We start from the raw sequence: 19,773 nt of genomic DNA, 5'->3' as shown, positions 1-19,773 counted from the left end.
TTGACGAGAGGTTAGCACGGAGGAAATAGCCAAACAACGACTAGATCCTTTGATGGAATTACTATGTCCTGCTCAGAGTTGAAAAAAGAACACCTCCTACGCAAGGGTATTTATATTTTTTAAAAAAATATTTCAAAAAATCTTTCTTTTATATTTAGTAGCCCTGTTCCCCCTGACAAGTAACAGGGGTGTTTTTAAATTTTTAAAACGCAGAGGATGGATCTAAGCTTCAGACAGCAAAGTGGGCGGCATATAAATTTAAGAAATAAATAAAAAATAAATCTAGGAAATCAGTTGCCTATTTTACAGGTAGTCCTCAATTTAAGACCACAATTGAGGCTAAGATTTCTGCTGTTAAGCGAGACAGTTGTTAAGTGAATTTTTGTTCCGTTGATTCATGGTTTTGAATGATGAAGTGCACAAATGTTACAAGGTAATTTACAGGTTGTCCTCAACTTACAGCCATTGAATTAGTGACCATTCAAAGTTGTAATGGTGTGGGGAAAAAGTGTTTTAGGACTGTTTTTCACACTTAATGACTGTTGCAGCATCCCTATGGTCACATGATCAAACCTCAGATGCTTGACAACTGGTTCATATTTATGACGGTTGCAGTATCTTGGGGGTCAAGCGATCCTCTTTTGCGACCTTTGACAAACCAAGTCAATAGGGGAGCCAGATTCGTTTAACAACCTTGTTGCTAACACAACAGTTGCGGGGACTCACTTAACAACGGTGACAAGAAAGGTCGTAAAATGGAGGCAAAACTCACGTGACAACCCTCTTGCTTAGCCACAGACACTTTGGGCGGCTCAATTGTTGTCCCAAGTTGAGGACTACCTGTAGTAAACAGCCTCATTCAGAGCAGTGGTGCTAAACCCAGATTGCATCCTGCATTGAACACTACCATATAGGGGTTGGGCTAGATGAACTCTGGGGTCCCCCTCAAATCTCAAATGGACCATTCTACAATGTAGAATGTACAAGGTAGTAGTTGCCAGACACCTTTGGTTTCACTTGAATGCTCTTACAGTGAAGGCTAGTTCCTCTGAAATGCATTATTTTAATAGCCATGGAGTTAAATCAATAGGCTTCAGGCTATAATCTGATTGTAAATTTCCATTTGGAGCTTTGATGGTAACATGTAAAGAAGGAGCTGCTTTCCAATCAGCAGGGATAGCCTTTGGCAGTTCTCTGAATTCTGCAGGACTTGAACTGCAGGCTTTTAATTTTGTTGGAAATTAAAAGGAAGAGGACGCTAATTTATTTGTATCCCACCTTTATTATTTTCACAAATAAAATGACAAACACACTTCCCTCCTCCTATTTTCCCCAAAGCAACAACATTATGAGTGGGTTGGGTGCGAGAGAGTGACTGACTCAAAGTAAACTCAGCTAGTTTTTCGTGCCTAAGGATGGGACTAGAACTCACAGTCTCCTGGTGATTGGCCCAAAGTTACTTAGCTGGTTTTCATGCCTAAGAATGTGACTAGGACTCACAGTCTCCTGGTGATTGGCCCAAAGTTACTTAGCTGATTTTCATGCCTAAGAATGTGACTAGGACTCACAGTCTCCTGGTGATTGGCCCAAAGTTACTTAGCTGGTTTTCATGCCTAAGGATGGGACTAGAACTCACAGTCTCCTGGTGGTTGGCCCAAAGTTACTTAGCTGGTTTTCATGCCTAAGGATGGGACTAGAACTCACAGTCTCCTAGTGATTGGCCCAAAGTTACTTAGCTGGTTTTCATGCCTAAGGATGGGACTAGAACTCACAGTCCCCTAGTTATTGGCTCAAAGTTACTTAGCTGGTTTTCATGTCTAAAGATGGGACTAGAACTCACAGTCTCCTAGTGATTGGCCCAAAGTTACTTAGCTGGTTTTCATGTCTAAAGATGGGACTAGAACTCACAGTCTCCTAGTGATTGGCCCAAAGTTACTTAGCTGGTTTTCATGTCCAAAGGTAGAACTAGAAATCACAGTCTCCTAGTGATTGGCCCAAAGTTACTTAGCTGGTTTTCATGTCTAAAGGTAGAACTAGAAATCACAGTCTCCTAGTGATTGGCCCAAAGTTACTTAGCTGGTTTTCATGCCTAAGGATGGGACTAGAACTCACAGTCTCCTGGTGGTTGGCCCAAAGTTACTTAGCTGGTTTTCATGCCTAAGGATGGGACTAGAACTCACAGTCTCCTGGTGGTTGGCCCAAAGTTACTTAGCTGGTTTTCATGCCTAAGGATGGGACTAGAACTCACAGTCCCCTAATAATTGGGCCAAAGTTACTTAGCTGACTTTCATATCTAAGGGTGGAACTAGAACTCACAGTCTCCTAGTGATTGGCCCAAAGTTACTTAGCTGGCTTTCATGCCTAAGGATTGGACTAGAATTCATAGTCTCCTGGTGATCGGGTCAAAGTCACTCATTCATGCCTAAGGCCGGACTACAACACAGTGTGTCCTGGTTTTTAGCCTGATTTCTGATGAACTAACAGAGATGCTGGAAGGAAGTTTGAAAAAGGGCAATGTTTATCCAGGTTTTAGATAAGCAATCACGGTCCACAAATGGAGGACAACAATTGAGCACCCCCCCACACACCCCCAAAGTTTCCTATGGGTCTATCCCATGTAATTGCATTGCCTCTCTATTCAGCTTCAAACATGTATAAGATTTTTAAAGTTTCCCAAAGCTTGAAATTAAAACCTGGTTCACACATGCTGCTCAATATAACCATCATTTACAAACCACCGTGGATAGGTCCTCAACTTACAACAGTTTGTTTAGTGACCGTTCAGAGTTGCAACGACACTGGAAAAAGTGACTTATGACCATTTTTCACACTTACGACCGTTGCAGCATCCCCCTGGTCATATGATTGACATTCAAATGCTTGACGGCTGGCTCACGTTTATGACGATCGCAGGGTCCCAGAGTCATGTGATCCCCTTTTGCGATCTTTTGACAAGCAAAGTCCATGGGGAAGCCAGATTCACTTAACAACCGTGTTGCTAATGAAAGAACGGCAGTGATTCCCTTAACAAACGTGCTGAGAAAAGTTCTAAAGTGAGGCAAAACTCACTTCATAAACGTCTCACTCAATTGTGGGCTCAATTGTGGTCGTAACTTAAGGACTGCCTGTATAGGTAGTCCTCGACTTACAGCTATTCATTTAGTGACCATTCCAAGTTACAATGACATTGGGGGGGGGGGGAAACAGTTGAACAGTGAAAATTCTCACATTTGCAGCACCCCAAGAGTCACGTGATCAAAATTCGGCCCCTTGTCAACTGGCTCATATTTATGACGGTTGCAATATCCCCGGTGTGTGTGTGTGTGTGTCTGTGTGTGTGATGTGACCAACTTTTGTGACCGTCCAACAAGTAAAATCGATGGAGCAACCAGATTTGTTTAACAACCACAGTGATTCCCTTAGCAACTGTGGCCAGAAAGGTCGTACAATGGGGCAAAACTCACTTAACAACTGTCTCACTTGGCAATGGGAATTTTGAGCTCAATTGTGGTCATAGGTGGAGGACTACCTGTAAATCTATTGTAACATTCGCTGAGACCCTTACTCCGCCTGATCCATTTGCAAGAACAGACCTGAGTATCTTCAAACACGTATTCAATACGATACAATAGTAGAGTTGGAAGGGACCTTGGAGGTCTTCTAGTCCAACCCCCTGCCTAGGCAGGAAACCCTATACTGTTTCAGACAAGTGGCTAACCAACATCTTCTTAAAGACTTCCAGTGTTGGAGCATTCACAACTTCTGGAGGCAACTTCTGTTCCATTGATTAATTGTTCTTACTGTCAGGAAATTTCTCCTCAGTTCTAAGTTGCTTCTCTCCTTGATTAGTTTCCACCCATTGCTTCTTGTTCTACCCTCAGGTGCCTTGGAGAATAGCTTGACTCCCTCTTCTTTGTGGCAACCCCTGAGATATTGGAACACTGCTATCATGTCTCCCTTAGTCCTTCTTTTCATTAAACTAGACATACCCAGCAACTGCTCCTCATATGTTTTAGTCTCCTGTCCCCTGTCCCCTAATCTCCTGTCCCCTAGTCTCCTGTCCCCTAATCATCAAAGCAACTAACACAGGGGTGTCAAACCTAAGAGTCAGGGGCTGATCCGGCCCGTGGGGTGCTTAGATCTGGCCTGTAGGGCCAACCTGGAAACAGTGAAGGACTGGCCTGCGGTCTCTCTGCCAGCAAAAACTGTTTTCTCTGGCAGAGAGTTGAAGGGGCTCCTCCTGGTGCCGTCCGCTAGGCAATGCCAGCGGGCGACACCTAGGAGTAGGTCCTTCTCTGTGATGGGCCCAACCCTCTGGAACGACCTCCCCCCTGATATTCGAACTACCACTGACCTCCGTTCCTTCCGTCAAAAGTTAAAGACTCACCTATTTCAATCAGCTGGCTTGGCACTTTCTTAGTTTTACCTCCCGGGGATTTATTTTAATTGGGTTTGGGGTTTTAATTGGGATGTTTTTAGGTATTTATTTCTTGTACAGTCTATCTCCCCCTCTAATGTATTTTAAATGTATTTTATTGTTATGTCTGTATTTTATGCACTGACTGTACACCGCCCCGAGTCCCTTTTTGGGAGAGGGGGCGGTTTAAAAATCTAAGAAATAAATAAAATAAATAAATAAGGAAGCCATCGCAGCAGAAAACAGACGTCACGAGGGCTGCATGCAACCCTCCTGAGCTCCGTTTTTGCCTGCAGAGGGTTGCAGGAAGCCATCACAGCCAAAAACGGAGCTCGGAAGCCAGAAGTGGGTTACTACCGGTTCGGCCAAGTAGGTAGTAACTCAGCTGGACTCACGCCCAAACCGGTTCTATCCTCTGCGCCGCCATCTTGATTTTCCTTTCTGCACATGTGCAGAACAATCTTCATTGAAAAAATGTCATTTTCCCCCCTTTTCTAATGTTGTGCGCATGCGCAGACTTTTTTCCGTGTGCTCAACCAGTAGTAATGCCTGCAGGAACCCACCCCTGCCGGGAGCCCCTTTTCGCTAGCAGAGCGGTCGGGCCACCACAGGCTCCTGTCACAATTGACGTCGAGCTGGCCGCTCCTACCCTGCCCCCCCGCCTCCCCCTCCCCATGAGGTCAAACACAACCCTGATGTGGCCCTCAATGAAATTGAGTTTGACACCCCTGAACTATCAGAATACGATAATCAATATTTGTAACTCTTGAGTAGAACATCGGCTTTTGATAGAGTTGGTTCATACCAAGGCCTACTCACACAGTCTAAGAATAGCTTTTAATAGGATTGAGATGAAGGCAAATCCATCTTTGATTTGAATCTCTTTTTTCTGCTCCTTTGCATTATTATTATTATTATTATTATTATTATTATTATTATTATTATTATTATTATTATTATTATTATTATTATTATTATTATTATTATTATACAATTGTATAACAGCAGCCAGTTGTTTTGCCGGATTTGGCATTGATTACTAGTCGGGCCACACCCAGGGACCTAGGACATCGTAAAGTATTTTCGTAATATACGTGCAGATCCAAGCAGTGCAGCTTTTTGCATTTGACTGATGGTGATTTTGTCAAGTTTTAACTGTTTTAAATGTAATTCCAGTGCTTTTGGAATAGCACCCAGTGTGCTGATTACCACTGGAATTACCACTGCTGGTTTGTGCCATAATCGTTGAATTTCAATTTTTAGGTCCTGGTATTTCGCGACTTTTTCATGTTCCTTCTCGTCTACCCTGCTATCACCTGGTATTGCGATATCTATGATTGTAACCTTATTTTTCTCAACCAGTGTGATGTCTAGTGTGTTATGCGCCAGTATTTTGTCTGTTTGTATACAAAAATCCCATAGGATGATTATTATTATTATTATTATTATTATTATTATTATTATTATTATTATTATTATTATTATTATTATTATTATTATTATTATTGGGTTAATCTTTGGTGAGATTCACAGCCTTTGGGGCTGGTTGGTAGCTCAAGAGCTCGAGTCCTAACCAAGGACCTAGGAACTGTTAAGGTAACGTCGGAGGATATAAGTTGTTCCAAATAGGGTGGTTTTTTGTAGAGTCAGAATGTTGAAATCTGATAAATTTAGAATTTCCAAATAGCGAGGTAGCCCTTTAGGTATTGCTCCAAGGGCTCCAATTACAATTGGGACAACACATGATTTCTTTTTCCACAGTCGCTCAACCTCAATTTGCAAGTCCCGGTATTTTGTGATTTTTTTCTTGCTGTTTATCTACAATTCGTGCATCACCAGGTATTGCAATGTCAATGAACCATACTTTTTTCTTTTCAATTATTGATGTTGTTGTTGTTGTTGTTATTTTGCAACATGGCTACCAAAGACATAACCGTTCTCTCCTACCTAGATTTTTAAAGAACATATTGCACCGATCTGTTCTTCTACAGGAAAAGACCGCTTCTTAGGCACAGAGTGCAAGTTTCATCACAGCGGCCAAAACCTCATCCTTCGGGTACTCCTAAGCAAACTGTCCCTAAGTTACGACTGCAATGGAGCCCGATTGCCCATTACGATCATTAAGTCATAACGTGGTTGGGTCATGCGATCAGTCAGATTCATAACTTTCTGTGAGGGTGGTAATTGTTTTTTGTGGTCGTTAAGTTTACCCATGGCACAGTTTTGCTGAAAACATGGAAGTGGCCGTTTCCCGCAAAACCGTTGTAAACCAGGATCACTGGGACACTGGCAATGTCTATATATTGTGGCTGTTTTGTTGAGCAACCAAAGGTCAATGACCACTGGGGGTGAGCGGGGGACCGTCAGAACTTTGGATCCAGGTCATGTTCCCTTTTTTTCAGGTAGGTTATAACTTTGAATGGTGACTAAGTGACTGGCCGTAAGTCAAGGACTCCCCATAGTCCCAATTGCTAAAAAGTCACAGTTCTTGAATACAATGAACAAGGGAGGGGCCCTTGGTGCTGAGTTTGGTTGTTTTCTTGCAGATGTTTCATTACTCAAACTAGGTAATAACATCAGTGCACTGATGATGTTACCTAGTGTGGTAATGAAACGTCTGCAAGAAAACAACCAAACTCAGAGAGCACCTCAATCCTGAGCTACTAATATTCTCCTTTATTGGATGAACAAGTGTCGTGTTGTCTTAGGTGTTGCCTTAGTCTCAGCCTAAGACAACACCTTATGCTCCATTGCACACTCACACTCAGCTGTTCAATGAGTGTGTCCCTTTTTGTAACAGTGGCAGAAAGTTCCCTTAAGGTGAAGGGAATTTCTACCGTGTGTGTGTGTTGTTGTTGAAACAGGATCCAATCTGGGTCGTTCACCGGGACCAGCGGTTTTGTCTTCTGAGCTTTCAGACTCGTGCTGGAGCCCATCCTGAGGGAAATTTTCTTCTCAGGATGGGCTCCAGTACAAGTCCGAAAGCTCAGAAGACAAAACCGCCAGTCCTGATGACCGACCCAGATTGGATCCTGCAAAATTATCCTGGGACACGTAGATTCACCTTCATTTGTTGCTGCTACAGTTGTGAGGGGAGTTCTTATGGAGCCAACTAGCCAGCCCTATGGTTGTGTAGGCCTCTGTCCCCCCCCCCCCCCCCGCAAAGCTTCACAGCCAAGTTTGCAGAAAGCTAAGAAATTAGAGGCTTTTCTTACCTTTGATTTCTCACCTCCGCAATGTAAAGGCAGCCTCATTATTATAAAAATTATTATAAAAATTAGATTTTCGTAGAATACTACGCAGGATCATAGATTTTTTAGAGCCCGAGTCTATTGCATAAATATCCAAAGTTGGAATGCAAAAAGATCCGCAAATGTAGAAATGGATCTACATTTGCGCACCGAGCAGATTTCAAGAGCAACAGGTTTACAGATCTTACTTTGGCTTCAGAGAAATCAACTACGGGACCAGAAACAATCCAAATATGAAATTTCCTTTTGTGTTTCTAATTATGTTTTTGAAGTAGACTTCTTCAATCTGTTGAGATGCCAAATTGCAGATTTCCTTCCTTTTGGCCAACTTCACCTTCTAGTTCACAAGAAATCTCCAATCTTTGAAGTTTTGCAGAATTCTACACCACCCTAAATATTAAAGGAAATGGGAAGAACAGGTGTGTTTTTGTGTGAAAAAACCCCCCTCACTTTTAACTAGTTGGCGGGTTCTGCAGTACAGATAGCCCCTGGCTTGCAACCGTCTGTTTAGTGACCATCCAAAGTTACGACCGCACTGAAAAAAACGACATATGACCTGTTTTTCAAGCTTACAGCCGTTGCAATATCCCCATGGTCATGTGATTCAGACATTTGGCAACTGGTTCATATTTATGACAATTGCCACGTCCTGGGATCATGTCAGGTGTTGACCCTTCATGATTTTTTAACAAGCAAAGTCAATGGGGAAGCCAGACTCACTTAACAATTGTCTTTGTATGTATGTATGTACGTATGGTTTGTTTGTTCGTTTGTTTAATGTGACATTTATTTGCTGCCCATCTTATATCCAACGACGGCTATTAACTGCACAATTGCAGTGATTCACTTAACAACTGTGGAGAGAAAGGTCGTACACTGGGGCAAAACTCGTTTAACAATTGTCTTGCTTAGCAACATAAACTTTGGGCTCAATTGGCTCAATCGTAAACGGAGGCTTACCCAGACAAAAAAAATGTACTTCCTGTGGGTTAGATTTTGAATTCCAGTCCAGAGCTGATATTTTTCTACTACCTAGATTAAGAGGCAATATTTGAGGAAATTTCCAGCAGGATAAAAACCAACAATGACTGCATTTCTGCTATTTCATCTAAGACTAGAAACGGAAAATATATATATATTTTTGTAGATTTTCTTTTCGACCACGATTCTGACACGCGTAGTCTACTCTATACCGTACAACTTCTAGTTGGTTTGGATTTACAACTTTGCAAATAAATTGTTCCCCTTTAAAAAAAAAAGCACAAGTATTTGTGTATCTTTCTGTTGATGATTTATAGAAATAAATTAATAACAGCCAGAGTCCCACGTGCTGAAGGTTTATAAGATGCAGTTCAAGCATACAAGAGAGAGATTTACTTCTTAAACACTTACTTGTAAGCAGGCAATTAGCCAAGTTACTCAAAGCCAAACATAAAGATATTATAGGGCTTTGGATTTTCGGATGTTGAAAGATACAGGATGGGTTAATTAAGTAAAACCCAGTTGAATTAACTAGGGGAAAGCATTGTACAGGCAGTCTTCAATGTATGACCAAAATTGTGCACAACATTTACGCTGTTAAGTGAGACGTGTTAAGTCAATTTGCCCCCTTTTACAACTTTTCTCACATTTGTTAGGTGAATCACTGCAGTTCTTAAATTAGTCACACGGTTGTTAAATGAATCAGGTTTCCCCCGTTGACTTTGCTTGTCAGAAGGTTGCAAAAGGGGATCGCACGACCCCGGGTCATGGCAAGCGTGATAAATGCAAGTCACTTGTCAACCATCGGAATATAAATCATGTGACCGGGGGGATGCTGCCACTGTCGTAGGTATGAAAAATACGTCACTCGTCACTTTTTTCAGTGCCGTTGTAACTTTGAACGGTCACTAAATGAACGGTTGTAAGTCGAGGACTACCTGCACTGCTTTATAAAGCCTTAGTAAGGTCATGCTTTAGAATGCTGCATCCAGTTTTGGTCACTATACTATAAAACGTTGTTGGGACTCTAGAAAGAGTGCAGAGAAGAGCAACAAAGATGAACAGGGGACTGGAGGCTAAAACATATGAAGAACGGTTGCAGGAATTGGCTTGTGGCTAGTCTAGTGAAAAGAAGGACTAGGTGTGATATGATAGCAGTCTTCCAATATTTGAGGGGCTGCCACAAAAAGAGGCACTCAATCTATTCTCCAGAGCACCAGAAGGCACAACAAGAAACAATGGATGGAAACTAATCAAGGAGAGAAACAACCTAGAACTAAGGAGAAATTTCCTAACATTGAGAACAATTCACCAATGGAACAATTTACCTCCAGAAGTTGTGGGTACCCCATCACTGGAGGCTTTTAAAAAGAGACTGGATAGCTTTTCACGGTATTGAGGAATGGGATTAAAATAAATGCATATTTTATTACGTTTTATTTTGCTCTTCTTTGGTTATTGAGTTTGCTGACAAAAATAAGCTCTAATAAAAAATATAACTGAAGCTGCCAGAAGAAGTAAATACTTCTGCAGAAGTACATCTTGTTTAACTACAGCAAAGTCTTGAACAGATTGTTAGTTTGATTTTTATTTATTTCCACCCCTGTTCTTCAGCTTCCCACCCATTATATTATTTATCCCCTTCCCTTTATAACAGCAGATTTGTTGCGTGTCTGTATTTTTTAGGGATTATAAATAGCAAAAGGGGAGGAAGCAAGCCATAAACCTTCATTACAGGAAGAATCAAAACAAAATAAGACAAACAGGGGATTTCAAGGTACAGAGGAATTTCAAGACAGATAAAATGAAATAGATTATTAATCCTTTGCACATATCAAAGGCCAGTATTAAGATTTCAAAACAGGTTTACGATCCACCCCTTTAAATATTTTTGGTTTTAAAAGGCAGCACCAATTGGATTTTTGTCCCGGAATTTCTTTGATAAAGCACAAATATTCTTCAGACCAATGCATGAAATCCAGATTAGTTACAGTGAAACAATCGGGTAGATTTAATTAAAGCAAGTGCAATTAGTTATTCTATTCTAAACCGGTGACCCACGATTTTCCACTTATGGAAAATCAGCTGAGTTCATGCAACTCATTAAAGCCAACAAGAAGACAAATCAAGCTTTAAAAAATAAAATAAAGCAAAAGGTAGCCAAACTGCACACCTGGGGCAAACCGCACCTGGCTGAAACTTTTTTTTGACCACCACCAACTCGAAGATTTAACTAGATTGACCTCTCTGAAGGTTCTCCATTCTTACTATCCTGGGTTGCAGACTGTCCTGTACAAACAAAATACTCCAGTCGCTTTGATCTCAATGGGGTTTGCTTTTGAGTTGACCTACCTAAGGGTGTGCTGAAAGGTACAGAGGCTGCCAAAGAACCCTTGGGAAGAAAGGTAAGGAAAGCCAGCCAGGTAAACAAAGGTTAAAGAGTTCATCAACGTGGCTGCAACAAAAAAAAGACCCCCCCCAAAAAAAAATGTTTTGCACCCCGACAGCGCAGCTACCTCTATTCAGAAATCAAACCTCGTGAAGTTAAACCACAGCGGAAAATGAAGCGAGATTTCCAGATTCTTTGCATTACTTAGGGGGAGTGGGGGACGGGCTTCTTACCTCGGCGCGGATCGCGTCGGGGGTAGGGGCGGATGGGTGCTGTAGTCCAAAACCACCCAGACGTTTCACCAATTATTCCAATCCCGAAAGGATGTGGCAGATCCGAGTCATCTTGAAGTCGTATTGGGGATGATTTCTTTTTCTTTTGAAACTTTAAAGGGTGTAAACGGAGGAAATGAGGTGTGTGTGTGTGTGTGTGTGTGTGTCGGGGGTGGGGGGGGCGTTCTTTTCAGAAGTTTTCCATTTAGGAAGTCCTAGAAAATTCCAAGGGGCCCTCCCAGGACGATATATTTATATAAAATATAGTCCGTGCCCTCCCTCCGTTTAAGGTACTTGGCTAATCCGGAGGAAACCGGATTGAGAAGGGCGCTTACTTGTTTCTCTTATAATAATAATAATAACAACACTTTTTAAATTCTCTCCTCTACTCATCAATCTCTTCCCCCCTCGAACGAAGGACTTTGGGGCGTTAAAATCAGATCAATTTCCCCCCCCCTCCGGGAAATTTTTTTACATCTAACTTTTTAACGATTAGGCCGTCTCCAATGAATAAACCGACTAGAGACGGATAAACAGAGAGACAGAGACAATCAGAGGGGAGGGGAGGGGGGAGACCTGTTGAAGGAGAAGCAGTTGTGAACAAAAACCTACCATAATTAAACCAATAAAACTTTGTTTAAAAAAAAACCCTACCATAATTCAAAATGTTTCTACAGCCCTTCAGAACAGACGGAGAAGGACTTGAGGCAGTCAATGCACTGTCCACAAAATATGTATGTTTTTATTAGAAAAAAATTAAAAAATTTTTTTTTTAGAAAAAAGAACAGACGGAGGAGGAATACCGATAAAGGGGAATATTTGTACCGCCGAGTTGAAATGGGGTGTTGGGGGATCCTTGGGATTTTCTGCGCTTGTTTCCTAGTTTGGCAGATCTTTCATTCCCCAAACTAGGGGTAGCACGGATGACGTTACCTAGTTTGGGGTAACGAAACGCCTGCAAGAAAACATCCGAGCTCAGAGAGCACCAAGGGGAAGGAATAAGAATAATGAGACTAGGTAGAAACGGTAAACAGTCACAGAGTTGGAAGGGACCTTGGAGGTCATCTAGTCCAACGCCCTGCTCACGCAGGAGACCTGCACTTGGGACTCGAACCACCGAGCTGCCGAATTTTCTGATCGATATTAATTCATCTGATTAATTAATTAATCTGATCGGGATTAGATTTGGAGTTAAAAAAAAACCTCTCAAATCCTTCCCAAGGACCTGGGAGATAGGCTGGGCAAAGCCTACCCTAAACCATTCAGAAGGCCACACTTATGCCCAAGGCTGTGTGTTCAATTCCGACCCGGTCGCAACGCGCTGAGTAGGAACAACGGAGAGACTGGCACGCTTATTCGCTGCCCTCCTCCGGTTGGCACCGCTTCCAGACTCCGGCCTGGGAGAGGGAGGGAATCTCTCAATCGAAAGCCCTCGAAGCTAGCCCGTTCAAGGCCTGGGATAGGATCGCGGTGGCAAGCAGAGTCCCGACGAGGAAAAACTCCCGAATAGACACGCTCGCTTCCCCCGTTTCTCCAGACTGGGTTTGCGCTTCAAGCGCCCCCTCATTTCCCTAAATCAAAATGTGCGGCCTCGCCAAATCCCGAAAGCAAACTCATTAGGAAGAAGGCACCAGGAACGAAGGAGACGGGCGGTTAAAGAAATATGAAATAGAGCTAACTAAAAAGCCAGTTTCGATCCTAAACAAACCCCCCCCCCCTCTATTGGGGAAAATAAAAATACCTCCTCCCCTTTGCAAACTAGTTTCGGAAAATAATCAGGTATTTCTCACAGGCTCCGAAAGTTTTAAAAACCACTTTCGAACGAATTCGGCACGCTTCTTGAAAAGCTCAACCTTTCTTTATTTAAAAAACAACAACATTTAATTTTTCCTATAAGTGGGCTGAATCCTAAAAACCCCTCTTAGCTTTCCATTTCATTTCCTTCATGGGAAGACTTTGGAAGAGAGATTCGTTCGGCTTTTTCCTCTATCTTCGTACCACAATAAGTTATTTTAATCAGCGCTTCCTTAGTAAATAGGATCCACCTGGGTAGAGAGGCGCGACAAGTTACCTTTCGTTTTCAAAAAAAACAAAACAAAAAAACACCCACCCACACAAAAAGGCCCCCCAAAACTCCATATTTATTTTAATTTTTGAACCGGTGGCTTCCTTATAAAATTGACTTCCAGGACCAGAAACTTCAGCCTTTAAACTGAGCGGGCAGGTTAATAAATAGCCGTTTATTTAGTTGATATTTTGCTGAGAGAGGGAGGGAGGGAGGGAGGGAGGGAGGGAGGGAGGGACGGGTGGAAAAGCGCCGTAAAAAAAAACGACGAGGGATAATTAGTAACCAACTTGTCAAAAGCCGTTTGACTCTAAGTTGGAAGACACGTATGTCGGTACGTGTGCTCCGGCATTTTTACACACACACATACACACAGGCAGAGAGAGAGAGAGAGAGAGAGAGAGAGAGAGAGAGAGAGAGAGAGAGAGAGAGAGAGAGAGAGAGAGAATGAGAGAGAGTGTGTGTGTTTTCGTATTGGTGAACCAACAGCTGATGAAAGTTTTTAACTGGACAAAAGGTATTAGAAGGAGGGAGAAAAATACTCTTAGGAATTGAAAAAGTTTACCCGGAGTTAATTATTGCTAGATTCTTTTCATCAAATTAACACCTTTCCCTCCACAAAGCCTATCTCTAGAAATGGATAGGTAACGGGTATTACTATTACTTACTACGGTACTACTACTACTATTATTACTACTACTCTGGACACAACGATTCTTGGCATCTTGACTGGAGGCGATATTTGGAGGGGGGGAGAGAACTACACATACGGTATGACGTTTGAATGACCCTGCCCTCAATATGTTCCTTAGAAGTCACCCCTCTTCCACCCCTCCTTTATATCAATATAAATTTATTCATTAATTTTACACCAGGGAAGCCCATGGTTCCATTAAACGGAACCATGTGGGAATGCAAACTAATTTCAATAAAAGAGAATATTTGTGGCTCAGGCTTGAAATGAAGGGGTCGTTGGTGGTCTCTGGGCTTGGTTGTTTCCTTGCAGACGTTTCATTACCTAACTAGGTAACATCATCAGTGCTAGAAAGGAATGGGGTTTGCTCTCATTATGTTTCGCACTAATGGTGTTCGAGTAATGAAACATCTGCCAGAAAACAGCCCAGCTCACAGTGCGGCAAGGTCCCCGCAAACTAACCCTCCCTTAGTTTTATACTTTTAACAATTATTTGAACGAAAAAGATCATGCTGCTTGAGCTTCCATCTGATATTCCCAGCTATTAGTTCCTTAGAGAGCGTGCAATCATCTCTCTCTCACACACACACTCATCGGAGGATATTACAAAATTAAACCACCTCGCACACTCTGCAATATGTGGCCTAATAGCATCTGAGTAGAGCTTTAGGGACGTCTGAATTGTACGGTGATTATACATTAACGCGTGTCAAATCCTCGGCGCAACCAACCGTGTTCGCACATGTTAAATCTGAACTGTAGAATAAGGCGCGGTTGCTTTTCGCCAGTCTCAAGATTGATCGGGGCTCGCAGGGGGGATAAGTTAGTACCTCCCCCCCCCCAAAGAGTTCGGCTCATGTTTGCGTGGTTTTGTAGCATGGATTGTTTAATTTAATGGAACCTTTATGCATGTCTGCATAGATAGGCCCAGGAAAGAGGTATTTCCCGCCTATATTTCAAACCTTGTTTCTAAGGCTGTCCCCTCCACTTATTTGATCTTTACTTTAGATAATTGTTAGGCAGTTTCTAATGGAATTTTTGTCTTAATATAACAGTAGAAAAAAATTATAAGCTTAGGTTAAAAAAAAATTAAAGAAAAAAATATACAGCCGAAAAAACTCCGCAGAATTTTTTTTTAAAGAAAAGGAACCACTCTAAATTTTAAAGAATTTAAAATAATTTCAGCGTTAATTCTGCAAAACTGTATTTTGCCCCCACGCTCCTCACTTTTTCCTAACAACGACTTCTTTTGCTCCCGTTTAGTAAAATGAAAATAAAAGCAAAAAAAAAAAAAAAAATCTTGATAGTATAATCCATTTCTAGCGCTGCTGCATTCTGAATTTTGTTATTTAAACCAACTCCTGGTGTTTATTGTTAGGGAACCCGAAAAGCGCCACGTTCTCTGTTAGGGGACAGTTGCAATCCCTAAAGTCCCTTCCCAATAAATACTTTAAAGGATTCCGCTGCTCCAGAGAGACCAAAAAAACCCTGATTTCATTTTGCTGGGATTATTTTAATCAGTTAAAAAAGAAATTTATCTCCGCGCTATGTACTTTTTTTTTAACTGGCGCTTGTCCTTGATTGTTGGGTGTGCGAGTGAGAGAGATAAAAATCGATTGAAAACTCTCACGTGGTTCGCTCATCCTTCCCTCCCCCCCAGCACAACGACAAGGGGGGGTGGGCAGCGGACAAAGTTGTGTAAACGAGTTGTGTACATTTGTATTACACACGCAGGCAAACACAGAGAGAGTCATTCATTCTTTTAAGGGAAAGGCGCAAAGCAAAGGGGGGAGTGGAGGAACTTTTAGAAACAAACCTGAACGGCGGTTCGGAATAATAATAATAATAATGATAATGATAACGATAAAGATCATAATTTTTTAAAAACCCACCCGCGGTATTATATTGCGAGGGGTGGCCAGCCCGAGGCGAGGAAGGCGGCGAAAACGCACCTTTCCAAAACGAGATGGTTCATTCAGTCGCCGGATATTATAGACATTCTATCCAGTGTGACCGGAACGTTCCATTCCTTTTATCCCAACGTTCTATTCCGAACGTTCCACTCCGAACGTTCCATCCCTCTTTCGGACAAACTCCCATCACTTTCTCCCGAACCCCCGCGCGCTTGCTGGTGGGGGGCACTGGCTCTACGGTACCCTCTCCCGCAGCCTCCCCTCCTCCTCCTCCTCCTCCTCACTTACCTGATCATCCTCTCCACTTCGGCCCTCTGCTCCACCGCCTCCTCGGTGTTGAGCGCCTGCAACTCCCGGAGGATCTGCGGGGTGTCGAAGTCGTCCCCGTCGTCCGACCCCTCGTCCCCCGACAGCCTGCCTTTGCTGTGCCCGTTGGTCAGGGTGTGGAAGATGGGCTTGCTGTCCGCCTCCGTCCCTCCGCCGCCGCTGTTGGGCGACAGCTGCAAGTTTTCCAGTTTCACCCCGTAGCCGCCACCCGCGACCGCCGGAGCGTCGGTGCTGCTGGGCGAAGGCATCAATTCCTCCAGCGCTTGGATCAGGACCTCTTTGGTGACTCCGGAGGTGAGCAGAGCGTTGAGGAGCTCGTGTTGCAAAGCGCTGAGTTTGGACACCATTTTAAGCCCAGGAGGGATGGAAGGAGGGAAAGGAAGAGAGAGAGGGAGAGTGAGACAGAGAGAGGGAGGGAGGGAGGGAGGGAGGGAGAGAAAGAGAGGGAGAGATAGAGAGAGACAGACACACACAGAGAGAGACGGAGAGACAAACAGAGAAGATACAGAGAGAGAGACACACACACAGAAAGAGAGAGCGAGAAAGAAAGAGAGACAGAGACAGAGACACACAAACAGAGAGAGGGGGGAGGGAGGGAGGGAGGGAGAGAAAGAGAGACAGAGAGAGACAGACACACAGAGAGAGAGAGAGCGACGGAGAGACAAACAGAGAGAGAGAGAGAGACAGAAAAAAGATACAGAGAGAGAGACACACACAGAGAGAAAGAGAGAGCGAGAAAGAAAGAGAGACAGAGACAGAGACACACAAACAGAGAGAGGGGGGAGGGAGGGAGAAAGAAAGAAAGAGAGAGAGAGAGAAAGAAAGAGACAGAGAGAGAAAAGAGAAGAGAAGAAAAGGGGGAGGAAGGATAGGGAAAGGGGGAAGGAAACACCCCCTCAAAAAAACCACCCCAACCTCCTTCCCCAAAGCCCCGCGATCGCCTTGCAACGGGGAACCCCTAGAGCTCTCTCGGCTGACACCTGTTTCTGCGGCGGGCTCTGCGGTACAAATGCCACGGCGGGCCTCCCTACTACTCCCTCTTGATGCTCTCCACGTTAGGCCATATAAGATATGCAAATAAAGTGGGCAGGCGGGGGGGGGAGCCCTCCTCGCAGGATGCAAATGACGGGCGTTGGGTGGGGGGGGGGAGAAAGAGAGAGAGAAAGCGGACGGGAGGGGATGGCGCAGACGGCCGCGGGAGGGGGCCTCCAGACTCGCTTCCTTCGCCCCGGCGGGATGAGGATCTGGCGGTCCACAGCCTTTTAGGTCAGAAGGGGAAGGGTGGGTGGGTGAGTGGGGGAGGGGGGTTGTCTCTAGAGACGGCCGGGGTCCCCCCCCTTCCTTCCTTCTGCACTTTGAACCTGTTGAAGGCAGTAGGTTTGGAAATTGTGGGGGGGGGGGGGCTCTCGCCAGGGCTGTCTGACGAACTTTGGGTGTCCCTGGCCAGAAGAATGGAAGGGGGGGCGACCCCAGAACCCCCTAATAAGTAGAAATGAAACCGGTTTTTTAAAAAATTGCCCTCATTCTTCAAAGGCAAAGATTTCGGGGTTCTTTCCTTCTGCCCCCCCCCCTTAAAAAACAACAACGAATTCGAAGTACCCTGCCAGGAAAAAAAAAATCAACTTCGATTCTTTTAATCAATTGTTTGATTGATTCCATCCGAGGTCGGTTCGCGAGCGGAGAGTGCTTGAAACGGTGTGAAACGGGGAGCGAACTGGTTGAATTTCCCTGTCTGTCTTTATTCCTCTCTGCCTGCCCGTTTCGCTCCCTCCCTTTCCCATTTCTTTCCCACTTTTCCCAGTTTGAAACCCACCCCTCCACCCCCACGCGCTTGGATAAAGTTGGAGATGGATCTTTTTTTCGGTTGGTTTATTTTTTTAATGTGCTCTCTTTTCAGTTTCCTGGGGGAGGGTTAGATTTAATTCGATAAGGTCAAGAATCGAATCTACTGGTCTGATTCACTTTTCTTACAGACGGAAACTTTGAACTCGGGTGAATCATAGAAAGCATGACTGCAAAAATCCCAGATTTTATTTACTGGATCATTGCGTCGGTCAGCCCTTTCTCCTTATCCAGGCTGATCTTTCTTTTCTTTTCTTTTCTTTTCTTTTCTTTTCGAAACTAGAGAATGGATTGGGGGGGGGGGTACCACTCTAAAATTAGAATTACTCAGAAGTCAGGGAGCGTAACATGTTGGGTCTTCTCCTTTTTTTCTTTAACACTTTTTATTTTTCGTGGGTGTAGAAAAAATATTTCTCCATTTGAGGGGGAAAAAACCCAAAATCTCAGTTTAGCCGATTTTAATATTAATCTTCCCGGTTTCTTCTTTTTCCCCACAAATATTTCAGCTCACCGTCTGTTTACGTTGTTAAAGGTTTATTGAAATGGTGGGATTAGAAATCAAAGGTGGATAGTTTCTGAACTCGTTTTGGGAGGGAGTAAATGCGAACAAGATGAAACAAGGTTTTAAAAAAATCCTGTATCGCTTTACCTGATAATTCATCCCATTGTATGTGGCGGAACTGAATATTAGCTCAGTACACTTATTTTTTTCTCCTATTGAAATCAGCAAAACATGAAACGCCTTGTGTGTTTGTTCCAAAGCCACTTGGTTTCACTAGGTCCCATTGAAATTCAAGGAGTGTGTATGTGTAGTTGTGTATTAACACATTACGCTTAAAATAGTTCCGCTCTGATTGGACCGTGGGTTTTAATTTGGGATTTTCTTCGCTCTGAATTGTGTGGCATGAAAAACTTGATTATTATTAAGTTGTTATGGTCATTGACAATTATTTTTATTCACTTTCAGCTGCTCATCTAGAAAACAAGGATAAGTCAAAAACCAGCCTTCCATGTGGCCACAGATGGCAGGGTCATGCCGAGGGTGGGGTGGAGGGTGGGTGAAGAGGCGTTGGGCGTGCCTAACAGGTTCACCGCAACATGTGAACGGCTGCCAAGCTACTTTTTAAATGTTGTGTTACAGACTTCACAGACTTCATCTCGGAAGCCACTCGGAAAAATACTTCCTTGAAAGCAAATTGGGCTGCAGAACTAGAAAATCAAATGTTACACATTGAGCAGCAATCTTTTTAGCTGATGAATGTAATATACGGGATATGTAAATAGGTATGTGTGTTTGTGTGGATAGATAGATAGATAGATAGATAGATAGATAGATAGATAGATAGATAGATAGATAGATAGATAGAGGGAAGGAGGGAGGGAGGGAGGGAGGGAGGGAGGGAGAGAGAGAGGGAGGGAGGGAGGGAGGGAGAGAGAGAGAGAGAGAGAGAGAGAGAGAGAGAGAGAGAGAGAGAGAGAGAAACATCCTGGACAGTTTGGTCTAGTAGTTAAGGTACCAGGCTAAAAAGCAGGAGGTCATGTGTTCAAGTCCTGCCTTAGCTATAAAAGCCAATTGGGTGACTTTGGGCCAATCACTCTCTCTCAGCCTAGCCCACTTCACA

At 43.4% G+C, this 19,773-nt stretch overlaps 1 protein-coding gene across 3 annotated transcripts in view; it reads right to left on the bottom strand.

Annotated features, from left to right (window-relative positions):
• Positions 1 to 16,891, bottom strand: part of HNF1B (HNF1 homeobox B) — a 108,276-nt gene extending 91,385 nt beyond the window's left edge. For all 3 annotated transcript variants that reach the window (XR_014174736.1, XM_081945439.1, XM_081945440.1), the window contains exon 1: positions 16,271 to 16,891. Coding sequence is in view for 2 of the 3 variants with exons in the window: in XM_081945439.1 (XP_081801565.1) it covers positions 16,271 to 16,656 (386 nt within the window). In the remaining variant the exon portion in view is untranslated. The remainder of the gene's footprint in view (positions 1 to 16,270) is intronic.
• Between the last annotated feature and the right edge of the window lie 2,882 nt (positions 16,892 to 19,773).

This window comes from Natrix helvetica (genome assembly GCF_964273705.1).
Source record: "Natrix helvetica genome assembly, chromosome: 2".
NCBI lineage: Eukaryota > Metazoa > Chordata > Lepidosauria > Squamata > Natricidae > Natrix > Natrix helvetica.
Note: the sequence above shows the minus strand (reverse complement) of the source record. Positions and strands in the feature narration are given on the sequence as shown.